General features: G+C 47.8%; 1 protein-coding gene across 2 annotated transcripts; it reads left to right on the plus strand.

Moving 5' to 3' along the window:
* Nucleotides 1-1601: 1601 nt before the first annotated feature.
* Nucleotides 1602-13503, plus strand: SLC19A2 (solute carrier family 19 member 2). 2 transcript variants are annotated; one of them, XM_027449567.3, is made up of 7 exons: nucleotides 1602-1901; nucleotides 1990-2595; nucleotides 5876-6098; nucleotides 9637-9829; nucleotides 10691-10832; nucleotides 11026-11194; nucleotides 12383-13503. In XM_027449567.3, exons 1-6 carry the CDS (start codon nucleotides 1740-1742, stop codon nucleotides 11149-11151), a joined length of 1452 nt encoding a protein of 483 aa, XP_027305368.1. In that variant the 5' UTR covers nucleotides 1602-1739; the 3' UTR covers nucleotides 11152-11194; nucleotides 12383-13503. The 2 variants fall into 2 exon arrangements, with proteins under 2 accessions (XP_027305368.1, XP_038038217.1); XM_038182289.2 differs by having other exon boundaries at nucleotides 11026-13503.
* Nucleotides 13504-13877: the final 374 nt, after the last annotated feature.

Raw genomic sequence — 13877 nt, forward strand, 5'->3', positions numbered from 1 at the left:
GACCTGATTTGTTCTACTTAGAGTTCTGCTTCAAGCTGAAGTACATTGAAGTGGCAATTGTCATCTTTTCTTTCTTCCTAACAAATCTGCAAACAAAAGAGGGCATGAAACTGCTGAGAGGCAATGGCCTGAGGGCAAATGAAAGGAAATTTTGCAGGACCCAGAAGACATCCAGAAAGCAGCAAACCACTGATGCCAGATGATACAGGACCAAAATGTTTTAAATGGTTGGCTGAGTTTTACACGGCTGAGTAATCTTATTAACCTAGAACCTTTTGTAGCTACATGTGTTCAGCTATAATGATGGAGATAGGAATAAAATCCTGCAATTAAAGGAATCTGTTCTGGGTTCAAGAAGAACCTGTTCTTGCTTGCCCACCTGCGCGTAGTCAGATGTCTTCTAAAGGCTTTCATTTTGCGTCCTCACATGCTGTCCCCAGCTAGGAGGCAGGATATGCAATTGCAGAAGTGGGAGCCCTGACCCCTTACGTGAACTTTCTAAGGCAACAGTTTGGAGAACAAACTGTTGGTACAGAGTAGGAAGCCATAGCAGTGGTAGCGACATGGTGGAGATCAAAGGGAGGCAACACAGAGGTGAAAGAGTTGGCTAGTAGGGGGTGGTAAGGGATAACATAGGGTAGAGTGAGTAGCAGTACAGCCAATAGACTGGAGGAGGACTGTAATCCTGGATGAAGCTTCATTGACGTGTGGAAAACGGACTCCACGATCAGTAAGATTGTAATTAGGTGTGTTTATTCAGTGTTGGGCAGCACGGGGGGTAGTCCCACCAAAAGTCATGCACACCCCAACGCGGCAACTTGCCTTGGTTATATATGTATAGCATGCAGCTATACACATGCATGACCTATCCCTGCTTCATACTAAAATTAGTTCCAAGGAGTCATTTCCATTCAGTCATCTCCAAGAAGTCATTTCCTCCCATCTGCACTTGTGTAGTGTCTCCTGGTGGTGGTTGCCAGGGGTCATGGGGATGAAGGCTGATAGCTCTTCATCACTGCTAGGTGACCTCATGTCTTTGCGCAGACTCAGCTGCTCCTTGGCCCTTGTCTAATCCACAGGGTCGGTCTCAGATGGTTCTTGTGACAGGTTCCCCATTTTTGTCAGGAACCATCCTCTGTGAGGGGCCCAAGACTTCTTATGTCGGTTAATTTGCACAGGAGCAAGCAAAGTCATTCAGCAACATGTGTTTTTAATACAATAATCTAGGTATTCATTAGTCAGCACCCTGTCTACTACGATTCCCTTCACTCCCTCTCTCACAGCAACTGCAGGAGCCTGGGCCAGGCAACGCAGGACCGGCACAGCAGGTGGAGGCTCTTCGCAGAGATCCGTCCCAGGAAAATCTCGTGGGGTGGGACGAGACGGGGCAGTTTCGGCCCCCCCCGCCCCTTTCCCAGGGCGCCCCTCCAGCAGCGCCGCCCCGCCCCGCGCTGCGCACACGTGCTTTTCTCCCGCCACGCCTTCCCGCCACGCCCCCCTCTCCCCATTGGCCGGCTTTCCTGGGGGAGGCGGTTCCACCCAATCAGCAGCCGGGTCGTGGGCACGCCCCCTCCCGGCGGCGAATGGGCTTGAAGAGCGGCGGCGCGGGGGCGCGCCCTGAGGCTGGTGGCGCCGGCGGGAGGTGACCGGGGACGGCGGCGGGGACACCACGGGGACACGGGGCGGTCCCGCGGCCACACGGCGCTGCCTGCCCGGCCCCTGCCCGGCCCCTGCCCGGCATGGCTGTGCCGCGGGGAGCCCGTCCCGGCGGCCCCGGCTGCTGCTGGGCGCTGCCCACGGCGCTGCTGTGCGCCTACGGCTTCTTCTGCAGCGTGCGGCCCTCCGAGCCCTTCCTCACCCGCTACCTGCTGGAGCCGCACAAAAACCTCTCCGAGACGCAGGTACCGGGTGCCCGCGGCTCGGCTCGGCTCGGCTCGCGGGGCGGTGGCCGTGCGTCTTACCACCCTGTCTTCTTCCCCCCCCATGTAGGTGTTCAACGAGATCTACCCGGTGTGGACGTACTCCTACCTGGCGCTGCTGTTCCCCGTGTTCCTGGCCACTGACTACCTGCGCTACAAGCCCGTGGTGCTGCTGCAGGGCCTGAGCCTCATCGTCACCTGGTTCATGCTGCTCTACGCCCAGGGGCTGCGGGCCGTCCAGCTCCTCGAGTTCTTCTATGGGGTGGGGACCGCCACCGACGTCGCCTACTACTCCTACATCTACAGCGTCGTCGACGTGGAGCTATACCAGAAGGTCACCAGCTACTGCCGCAGTGCCACCCTGGTGGGCTACACGGTGGGCTCGGTGTCCGGGCAGGTCCTCGTGTCTGTGGCGGGGTGGTCCCTCTTCAGCCTCAACGTCATCTCCTTAACCTCTGTATCCATTGCCTTCGGCACGGCCTGGTTCCTGCCGATGCCGCGGAAAAGCCTTTTCTTCCACCACGTCTCCAGTCAGCCGTTCAGCATGGAGATGAAGGTCATGGACTGTAAGAACGGAGCGGCTGTCCAAGATCAGCCCAGCGTGCAGAGGACGCCGGGCTGGGAGGATGAGACTAAAGTTCCCTTAAACGTGGAGGGGAGCTCAGCAGAGAAACAGGTGAGTTGTGCCCTGGGTGTACTTCAAAAGAGGATGTAATACTCACGTGGTTGTCATGCATGCCTAGGTGTATATGTGTGCACACAGCAGGAGAGGTACAATATCCAACAGGAAAAAGCATCCCTTTACTTGCACAACTTCCTTATTTAGGAAAATCTCCTCATGATTTCCTTTCTTTGCTAGAGCATGGTAGGCTGCTCCTTGGTTTTGCTGAAGTTGTTCTGCATGCCTCTCAAGGATTTGGTTAAAACTCTCTGAGTATCAAGTTGCTGTTCAACCCTACAATGCCAGGAGTATCTTGGGGCACTAGAAACTCGGTGCTTGTCCAAATTCTGTGTATGCCTGTGACTTGTAGGGAAAAAAGCAACTCTTCCAGCATCCACATCTTGAAAACATTTGTTCCTTCAACTGTTGTGTAAGCTGTGTAGTAAGAAGATGTGTAGCAACTGGATTTTGACTTACAGTTCTGGAAGGACGCTAGTCCGGGGAGGAAACAGCAGCAGTTCTCGGGAGTGCTAACAACTGGTGTTGGTTACCTACAGAGGGACAGGGCATCGGTAACTTGCAGAAGATACTGTTGGTAATAACTTCAGCGCATCCCATGAGCACACCACAGGTTATGCCAAGTGCTTTGGGCTATGTCACCTCTAGCAAAAGTCCCCAGAGGGCTGCTAGCTGTCCTGGGGCCGTTCATTACAGACAACAGCTTGCACAGAGAGCAGCGTGCTGCAGGTGCTGGCACTTTGTGTGGGGCCAGGTGCGCTGTCCCTGGATTGAGAGGAATGAGGAGCTGGGGGATTTTTTTTTCTTAGTGTGTGTGAAGAGAGCATCTGTGCTGCTCTGTGCACGTGTCAGAGCTGGGGTTTGCTCACTGATAAGGAGGGAGCAGAGAGGGGCTCTGTGCTTTGGCTGGGTTGAGGGGGCAGCGTCCCAGGCTGCTTTCAGCTTCCTTCAGCTGCTGCTGGGAATTAAAGGCATTAACATTCCCGGGACCTGATCCTGCCCCATCCAGCACAGCCTGCTGAGACCCAATTGCTGAGATGGCAAGGTGTTTTTTAAAAAAAAAAAAGTATACAGATTTTTAAAGAGGGGTGGTCTTTATTTTGCTTTGTCATCTGGTGGGAAGCAAGGAGAACATGCCAGGACAGAGTGGCACAGCAGCAAGCCTGAATGCACGAGGCTGGTGCTGAGGGCCCTTCCCTCTGGCCTGTTGCTCTGTGCTGTCCCCAGGTGCCAGCACCTGAAGGGTGCTTTCCTGCCTTGTCCTCCTGGTGCTGGCACCAGGGAGGGAGCCGTGTGGCCACCCGAGAGGTAGCATGTATGTGTTTCTGCAGACTCTGTTTTTAGGGCAGGAGTGGCTTTGCTGAGGTGATTAAAAGCAAAAAAAAAAAAAAAAAAAAAAAAAAAGGACTTTAACCATGCAAACTCACATGCTGAATGGTATTTGTTAATCACTGAGTGCCTCAGATTGGGAGGGACCTTAAAGATCCTCTAGTTCCAACCCCGCTGCCACTGCACCAGTAACGATGAAGGGACGAATGTTGCTTATCTTCCCCTTCTGTTTATCTTTCTCCCAGAGCAAGGGGCAAAGCTGCTTCAAAATTAATGCTGGAAGGGGGAGGATGCAGGGGGAGGGAGGTACCTGTGCTTTGGTGGTGGTCATACCCGGTGCTGAAAGCTGAGAAGCACTGGTGTCTGTAGCCTTAACCAAGGTAATGGCAACTGCATGTGGTGAACGTGCATTAGAGGCTGTACAAATAATTGAACTGAGCCATTGCCGAGCGATAGGAGGGCTGATGGGGCCCTTCTGGCTCAGTGGGCACCTGCTCGCATTGAGCTTGCTGAGTCAGTGCTTGCAGTGTCTGTGGCAGTCACCTTCCCTGCTTTTCTGCACCTCAACTTGTGCTTCACGTGAAGCCTTCTGCGTGGGAGCCATGTGCTAAAGCTGGCTTGCTGTGAGCTGACTTCTTTCCGAGTCATTCTGTTGGGCTTTACAGAAATAGTATCCAGAGCAAGCCTCTGGCAAAGCACCAAAGGGACCGTGTGGTATTTAGTAGTTATTCAGAAACTGGTGGGACTCTGAGGGGTGGAGAAAAGGGAGTTCAGGATGGAGTTAGGCTGCGGTCTTTGTTAGGAGTTTGAGCAGCGATGCCTTAAAATAAGTTTTATTGCTTGAGGAGAATATTCTTTCCAAGGCACAGGGTAAGTGATTCCCCTGGGTCAAGGGCGTGCTGCCAAGAGCACGAAGCTGCTGCTGATGGGGAAGCTGCTCCAAAACTGGCTGTGTGGTGGCTCAGTGTGCAGTAGCTCAGTCCTGTGACAGCTCCGTATGTTATCCTGCAGGGATTTTAAGCTATTTTAAGCTATCCATTGATGCTGGGTGGGCTCAGGGGCTGTATCAAGGCCCACGTGAAGTAACTGCTGTTCAGGCTCATGTGAGAAGGGTCTTGCTTGTCCACAAAGAGCGTGTGCACAGAACAAACACAATTAGCAGCTCTGTCTACAAGGCGAAGACCTCTTCGTTTCCTCTGCTGATCTGGTGTAAAGTGGCTAGGAACATCAGTCTAACAGCCTGTATGTACAAGGCAATTTTCATTTGTCACCATCCCTTCTTGCCAAGACTGACCTACTTTCAAAATTTTCCAAACTATTTTGTGGGTCTGCCCCCCCCCCCCTTTTTAGTGCTCTTTCAAGAAAGATCCAGAAGAGATTCATTTCTGTCTCACTGAGTTGTCAAAGCACTTGCATAAACGAGAGCTGCCATTTGTGACAGGGTCTGAGGGAAGGAGCTTTCATTTCTCTGCGGATCCCCAGGCAATACGTCTCTAAGAGCCTCGGTGAACATTAACAGGAATAGAGTAGTGGAATGATATTGCTGCTTTGAATAATTCATTCCTGAATGCTACTGCTAGGGAAAATTGACTGATTTATGAGGGAGAAATACCCTCATCTGGTCACTTCCACGCTCTCCATGCTACCTAGTTTGGCTGAATGTGGATCAGGACTTAACAAATGAAATGTTAGTGGTGCTTTTTCCTGTGATTTGAGTGACTGGCTTTCTGAACCCATTTCTTCAAAATAAAAATGGGCCTATGCCTCTTCTCTCTGGTACTCTGCGGTTGCTCTCATGGCACTTCTAACAACCAGCAGCTACGGCTCTGTGTGAGAGAGCTGGAGGGGGTGCTCGAGACTGACCCCTTCCTTTCCATGTTATGGATCGGTGTGTGGTATTCGTGAATGGAGACTAACATTTCTCTCCCCCTCCCTCCTCTTCATGCAGGAGCAGAAAGTAGACATCGTGAAGGTGCTCAAGGATCTCTGGCGGGACTTCCTGCAGTGCTATTCCTCTTGGACCATGCTGTGCTGGTCAGTGCGGTGGGCACTGTCCACTTGTGGCTACTTCCAGGTCATCAACTACGCTCAGGGCCTGTGGGAGATGGTGCTGCCTTCTAACAGCACAGAAATCTACAATGGTGGCGTGGAGGCCGCCTCAACGCTGCTAGGTAAGCTGCTGATGTGGCTCCTGCTCTGCTGTGAGACATGCCTCATGTCCCTCAGGGCCACCAGCGCGCGATTTGGAAGTGTTTTAGGTTCTTCCACACATGCAGGCAAGGGAATCTCTGCACTTGGGCAGAGTCTTCCCTGACATGCGTGGCGTGGCACTCGGTGCAGAGTTTGCTGTTGCATGCAGCCCTGGTTCTTGTAATCCAGCGTGTAGGTGTTTAAAGGAACCTCCCAAGTCAATTGTTCTGCATGATTTGTCAAAAAGGCTCCAGCTGTGTGATAGACTCTTCTCGGCTGTCGCTGTAGCTGCAGCCCTGAAACAAGTTGGGGTTGTGCTTGTTTTAACCACTCAAAGCCTGGCTAAGGGTCCTGTGCATTTATTGTGTTTTCTCTGGCAGCAGAGGGAGCACGTAAAAGTTTCCTGTGCGTGCACAAGCATGCGTGAGCCACTGTGGAGTCATTTCAGCAGTGTTAAGCAGAAAGGCTATTAAGATGAGAAGTCACTTGACTTGAAAGGGCCAGGTGGGTCCGTCAACAAAAAAAAATTGTTTAATAAGTTAATGCTGTTTCATTACCAGAACTAGGACAATAGTTATTTTAATATAGCTAACGTATCCTTGCAGAGGCTGTCTAGGTGTTGCTCTACTATGTTCCTTTTCTTTGATGGAGTCATTGTTCCTCCACGTGCTGTGAACTTCACCTTCTTGGGGCAGAAGAAACCAAGGTACCCAAACAAGCAAGGCCTGGAACCTGTCTTTGGCATGCTCAAACCCCTCTTGGAGTTCAGTGGGAAGCTGAGACTCATTTATAGCTCTAGTAGCTGGACTAGCACCCATTGTTAACTGTGTTTGAACCTGTCACCACCTTTATTTAACATTCAGAATCGTCATCTTCAGAGTGCACCTAAATAGCATGTGGTCATATGCTATCACAGCGTGATCTTGTGGCTCTTATTTCTTGTTTGATTCAGCTTCCCCTACCATCCTGCCTTGGCCACAGGAAGGAGAGGAATTTGTATCAAGCAAAAGAAGACTCCAGTCAGTTTGTGGGTGCAGAAATCACAGGTCACTGCTACACAGAAGATGTTCATGCTTCGACAGGAGCATGGTCTGTAAAGCAGGGAATCTTCAGAGGGCAGTGTCAGATTTTCAGAAGTCTTTACTAAGCACATTATATTATTATGTTAAGGGATTATAGCATGGCCAGATGTGGACAGATTGGGGGAAAAAAGGTGAGGAAATATTCTTCAAAGCTTGTTATGAGCATCTGTGATGTCAAGGTCCTTTTCAAATCCTATGAACAGTGGCCCTGTTGGAAGGAAGGGTTGTTGGCACTTAGCTCCAGGAAAATGGAAATTGTTGTTTTCCCACAAAACAAACTTTGATTTTTCCTCTATTGTCTTTACTGTAAATGGTTGAATTATATTGGGTGAGGTCTTCTGAAAGCAAGTTAGCTTCTGTCCCTGAGCTGCTCAAAAAAAAAAAAATCCTTCTGTTTGACAGATTCATTACTTGGAACAAATGAAGTTTAGTGAAGTAATCTTAGCAAAAAGCCTTAAATATATAACAAGACTAGAAGTGATCTGTTGAGAGTGAGCACCCAGTGAAACACCCACCTTTTCTACCTATTCTTAAGTAAATTGAAGTTCTTCGTTTGCTGTCATCTTACAGGCCCCTCTTTGCACAAAATCGGGTTTGAATTGCATTCTTTTTGAAGATGGATGACTCCTTGAATAAATCTGTGTGCAGCTGTAGTCCTCAGATCTGTCGAAGAACATGAATGCTCCTTACCTTTCTTATTTTATTGGAAATCCCAGATCCCATTGGCCATTGTCCTTGCTCTCGGTCATCCTGTGGTCTGTTATGAGCACTGTCTGGTAACCTTCGTGAGAGATGCTGTTGCCATCCCTGCCCGTAGCTGTGGTGTCTGGTGGAAGGGTTTGAGTAGAGCATGGTGACTCATGTGGCTGTCAGCTTCCTGTCCTGGGCAAGACAAATATTATTCTCTGCTGTGAGGCCAACTGACAGTGTAGCTGTGTCCCTGCAGCTTCTTGGGACTCTGTGGCATTGCTTTATCAGACTGGGATGGGAACCACTGAATCAGCTGTAGGTAACTAATTGCAGCACACAGATTAAGTTTTCATAATTAGGCGTCGGGCTCGTATAACATTGAGCCATATGGGGAGTATGACTTGGAGCTGCCACTAAATCCGCAGAGTGAGATGTCGAATCTGTCTCCCCAAGTTTCTGAATGTCTGAGGCAGTAGAAAGAAGGCTCTAGGACCTAGCTGTTTTTTTGCATCTGAGGGTTTTGCTACCAGGGGCTCCAGGCTTCCAAAGACCACAAAATGTCAGTCTGATAATGTCACGGCAGGCACTGGAAAGAAGAGTTGAGGGGGAGGGACAGGGAATAAATTCTTTGTGCTTGGCACAGCTACCTGCACTGGTCTGCAAGGTTGTTGTGAGATCTGACAGGATTGCCGGCTGGTACACTGATGGTACACAAAAAAACCTTTGTGTCCTTGAAGGGTTTCCAAGAAAGCAGACCAGCCGAGGGCTACAAAGCATAAATGCTGCTGGGTGGCACTTCTGTACAGTGGTGAAATGCTGAATACAATCCTGTTTTTCAGAGATCTCCAGTGAACCTCCCATTGTCAGCGTGCTGTTTGCTGTATGCAGCAGCATCTTTATGCTATCAGTTGCTCTTTGGCTTGTTTGCAAAACAAAGCCTACTTGGAACAGGAATTTACTTGTAATATGTATTTTGGTTTCTCAGAAGTTAGAGCTGCAACAGTGCATGAAATGGACCTTGTCTTCTGCTTGAAATGTGCATGATAATTCATGCCACTCACCTTGTGATCGGTCTTCTCCCAACCCCACCTTTCTAAAATCCAGCAGGAGCTACAAACCTGTTTTGATTATAAAGGATTGTTCAAGCACAGTTAGCGGTGAAAGATTTATTTATTTTTTCTTATTTACAGCCCCAGTAGCTTTCAATGAAGCTTCGTTCTGGTAGAAGGAGGGGTTTGAACACATGCTCTTACTGATACAGCCCAGCGTGAAGATGACAGTAAACGCAGGTTTTCCTGCTTCCTGAGTTGAGAGCTCTTAGCAGCTGTGTATTAAAATAGATTGTGTCGTCTTGTCCCCACCTGCAGTGAATGTAGATCCGAAGGCACCACAAGATCATTAACTGGGTGCTTTTGTGAAGCAGGGTTTGCATTTCTCTGCCTAGCTGATACCTCTACAGTCAGCGGCAGTGAGTCATGGGGCTATTGTACTTATGAAGCTAGGGAGAAGATTTCAGGTGGGGTCACCACTGACCTATTTTTGTTGCTGTTGTTGCCAGAAATGCGAATGGGAACTTACAGCACAATTCCAGGTAAAGGGGAGGTCAGGAAGCAGAGCTCATAAGGTGTGCACATTAATATCTTTCACTTCGTTAATGATTCTCTAACAGAGGCCATACAGCTCCTAATCTGCAGTGTCCAAATTACTTGAATTGCAATAACAGTTATGCTTTCTTTCCCTCTCACAGGAGCTGTTGCAGTGTTTGTTGTGGGCCATATAAAAACATCCTGGGCAATGTGGGGTGAAGTGGCACTTGCCCTCCTCTCCTTTCTCATTGCTGCTGCTGTATATATCATGGACACTATTCGCAACATCTGGGTGTGCTATGCATCGTATGTTGTCTTCAGAATTATCTACATGCTGCTAATCACAATAGCAACGTGAGTATTTTTTAATGTAAATTGCTCTTGAGATGACAACTGTTGGGAAAGCTGGCCTGTTCGTGTAAGCATGGTCTCACCTGCCAGGAGTCTGGAAGTCTGTTGCAAGGGTTTGTGTTCTGATTCAGGTTGGAAACAGAGGCATGGAGATGTGTATTTGGCTGGCAGCCTGCCCAGGCTCAAAAGTCTCATGATGCTAATGTGACTATTTCTAAATATTAGATAGTGCCGCTTGTTTTGTAAATGTGGCTGGATTGAAGTGTTAGCAGATAAGGAGAGGACAAGGCTTTATCTACATTGCGGGATCAATTTTTGCTAACCTGTGTGGAGGAAAATGCCAATGCAACTCCTGTCTTTGAGAAGGAAAACACAGCTGTTGTTCAACCACACATACTCAGTGCTATGTGACAGCCCAGGCACAACGTGAGGGGAGATGTTGAAGCTGGTAACTGTAAAGGGAGTTCTGGTCAGAAGGATGCAGGAGGTTACGAACCACACTGCAGTAGGCTGATGTTCATAGATTGCCAACAGGTCTCCGAGATTAGACGGTCTTGCACCTTCTCTGGATGGTGAGGCCCTTTGTAGCTCCATCAGACGGGGATGTTTCAGTCTTACTGGAACCTACAGACCTTCCCAAGCTTTTGCAGCCTTTTAGATGTCTCTGCAGATCTCCTGCTAGTCTGTCATGAGCTTATTTCTCAAAACACACTGTCAGTGCAAGCTAACTTAGCTGTGGAAAATATTGGACCAATCTATGTGACCCCTTAGGTTGCACAGTTGTCTTGTACAGAGATGTTCCTCATATTCTTGTTCCCTGCTTCTTCCCCATCCTTACATTTTTGGTCATCCCTTTCTCTCCAGGTTCCAGATCGCTACAAATCTCAGTGTGGAGAGGTACGCCCTGGTGTTTGGGGTCAATACTTTCATTGCCTTAGCACTTCAGACGCTGCTCACGTTGATTGTTGTGGATTCCAGAGGGCTTGGGCTGGACATCTTCACCCAGGTACGATAACCTCCTTTAGCTTTACGAATGGGAGGGAGGAAGGTGAAACAGGCTGTAAAGAGCCTCAGCTATCAGTTTCTAAGTTTTCTAATTCCTGACATTTTCAAAGAGAAAGGAAGCTCATTAATTAACTTTCTTATGTATTTGGTAACTGTTTTGTTTAACCACTTTTTCTTTCTCACCTTCTCTGCAGTTCATGATTTATGCATCTTACTTTGCGGTTATCTCCCTGGTGTTCCTGGGCAGTGGCATATACAGTATTATTAGAGCTTACAGAAGACAAGAGCAGATGCCAAGCAGATCTCCTGAAAGCCACTAGTGCACCAAGCGAAGACCTTCAGTGGCTACGTATGAAGATAGAGGTCTGTTTTTTAATCTCTGCCTTTTCTTCCCAAGGCAGTCACCTTAATGGTACTTGATCCATATTTGTACTATATTAGTAGCACATTTTAGAAGGTAAATGTATTAGGTCTTACGTAAGTAAGAACAAATATCTTCTTTCTAAAATGCCTCTTGTTCTTCTGTTGCATATATGGATGTGCAGCAAAGAACAGTAAGTTTTCTCAAAAAATGAAAGCCTTAAGAGGCTTTAGTCTAAAGTCGTGCATCTGGAGACTGTCATTGAAAAGGCAGCTTTGATTGCCTGGTAAACAGCTGCTCTCTTTGTCATTAAGATGCTGCTGTGGTGAGGGCATTCTCATTGACCTCTTTGTGGAGAGACCTGGTCCTGGGAGAGGAGGTGGCCTTAGGCCAGTGCTCTTCCGTGCCTGCCCTGAGATGCTGGATACTCTATTTTGAGGACTCACACACTTACATTTCTGCATATACACATGTTTCTTTTAGTTTAATATTATTTCTGCAGCTTATCTGCTGTCCCTGCTGTCAGAGCTTTGCCATGGCTGATCGTGCCACCTCCACAAAAATCTAACTGTCCTGGGGCAACTTGTGACAGCGCTAACTTGGCTGCCAGCGGCGCTACTTGTGCTGTGAAGGTCTGCACCCAAGGGACTGTAAAGCTGTAGGGAAAGCCTAGGGAGAGTTCAAGTAGGCAGGATGCTGATCTGCGGAATCGCTGGGCATCTTTGCCTTTGTCCTCTAGGTCTGCAGATTCCTGCAGTTATTAGAGTCACTGACTCATATCACAGAAGCCTGGGCTATTTCAGTGGGAAGGTGGATGTGAGTGTAGCACCAAGAAGGAAGGTGACTTGCAGGATTTTAAGCTATTCTTTGTAACCTCAGAGAATCATGACCGCAGTGACTAGACACCTTCAGTTACTGTATTTAACAAAATGAACACCTGAGGCCTTGAAAAATGGTGATTGCTGATCTGTTGCTTCTTCCCTTTTTAAAATGCCTTTGTTTCTGGTGGGTCTCTATCCACTAGTTCTACCTCTTCTTTCCACTTAAAAAAAAAAAAAAGTGTTTACGGAGAGAAGAGTTTTTATTTTCTTTTGTCCAGTCTGAGCAATTTTGGACTTGCCTCATTGCCTCATATCTATTTTTTAAAATGCTTTTTTTTTTTTTTTTTTTTTTTCCCCAAATTGCATCAGCACTGAAGGAGTTGCACAGAGCTGTCCTCGGCTTGGGCACCTGGGTACTCAGGCATCATGACCGGCACAGCAACAGGTATCTGTAGCACACTGGTCATGGCCTATAAACTGTCCCAGTTGCTGTGCAGGTTGTAGTTTTAAGTGTATGGGAGAACTGGAAGGGAGAACGTGCTGTGCAGTGTGCTTCCTTTCCATGCCTTCTCTTTGTGTGGTATTTGGAGTTTATTCCAGTCAGCCTGAAGAAGCAGCTTCGTTTCATTACTTGGTTTGTTTAATGCCATGGAGATGTCACAGCTTTTCTCTCCTGGCTGGGACAGATATGATCTTCCTCATCATTTCTGAGAGCCTCAACCTTTATGACTCAAGCTGAATGACTAATGTGTTTGGGATGTGCTCTCTGGGGTCTACGGAGCTCTCTAAGGCTGGCTTCTCAGGGAAGTGCACTCCCCAAAGCTTCAGTGTGTCAGCAGGCTGCCTTCTGAAATGTCTTAGGGGCTCAGCTTTATTTATACTTGTATGTGTAAACTTAACTGCCTTATCCTGAAATGGAAACTTGAAGCCAACTACATATATATTCTGTTCTTTACTGTATAAAAAAATAATCTGAAGCTGTGAAATGCTAGCTGACGAGCTGGCCTGAGAAAGGGTAGTAAGGGCATACCTTGTCCTTTGGGTTCCTTGGCCTGATGGCAGCTGTGATGTGAGATGAGGCATGGATGCATGGCACTTGTATCAAGTGACAGAAAGAAGCAGCTCAGTTTTAATTGCACTTTTCATACATAGAATAAATCTTTGAAGGGGAACAACCCAGTTAATTTTCAACTTCTATTTAAGTAACTAATGAATTACAGCAATAAATTTTTCTACCAAAGTCATGAAATTGTGACAGCTCTAATAGTGATGTGCTACACTGTGTACATCTTCAGGCCTATTTATGGAAACTACACCTAGATGTTCTTATGGTATGCTGTTGCTGTGGTGATGAGGTGTCAGAGTCTGACTGTACCTGGAATTATTGATGCCTATGAAATTCTGTAAGCATATTGATGTTGTTAGTAGGACCCCTTCAGCTTGTTTCTAATTGAATAGCTATTTTTGTTAAATAAAAATATTTCAAGACATGTGTGGCCAGTGTTTGTTTTGTCTTCTGATAACTTGCTAATCCACAGCATTGCTGCTGCAGTTGACTAATGCAGGTTGTTCCGAGCATCTCTGTTACAAAGGGAAAAATTGAGACAAACCAGGAAAAGAGAACTAAGTCTTAAAGAAGATGATGGCTGAGTGTTTTGTGTAGTTTTGTAGAGCTCTGTGCAAGTGTCTTATCTTGAAGTTCCTTAATTGTCGATCAGTTCAGCAATTCCACTCTGTAGTTCCAGTGCAGGCTGGTGCAGTGGGGGAGAAGCTTACTCACTGGTGCAGGATCACCCTCATCAGGAAGCATCAGCATCGCTGAAGGTGACTGTAAGGGAAAGCAGGTGCAGGTTTACCATACAGG

The sequence above is a fragment of the Anas platyrhynchos genome, chromosome 1, assembly GCF_047663525.1.
Source record: "Anas platyrhynchos isolate ZD024472 breed Pekin duck chromosome 1, IASCAAS_PekinDuck_T2T, whole genome shotgun sequence".
In the NCBI taxonomy this organism is placed as follows: domain Eukaryota; kingdom Metazoa; phylum Chordata; class Aves; order Anseriformes; family Anatidae; genus Anas; species Anas platyrhynchos.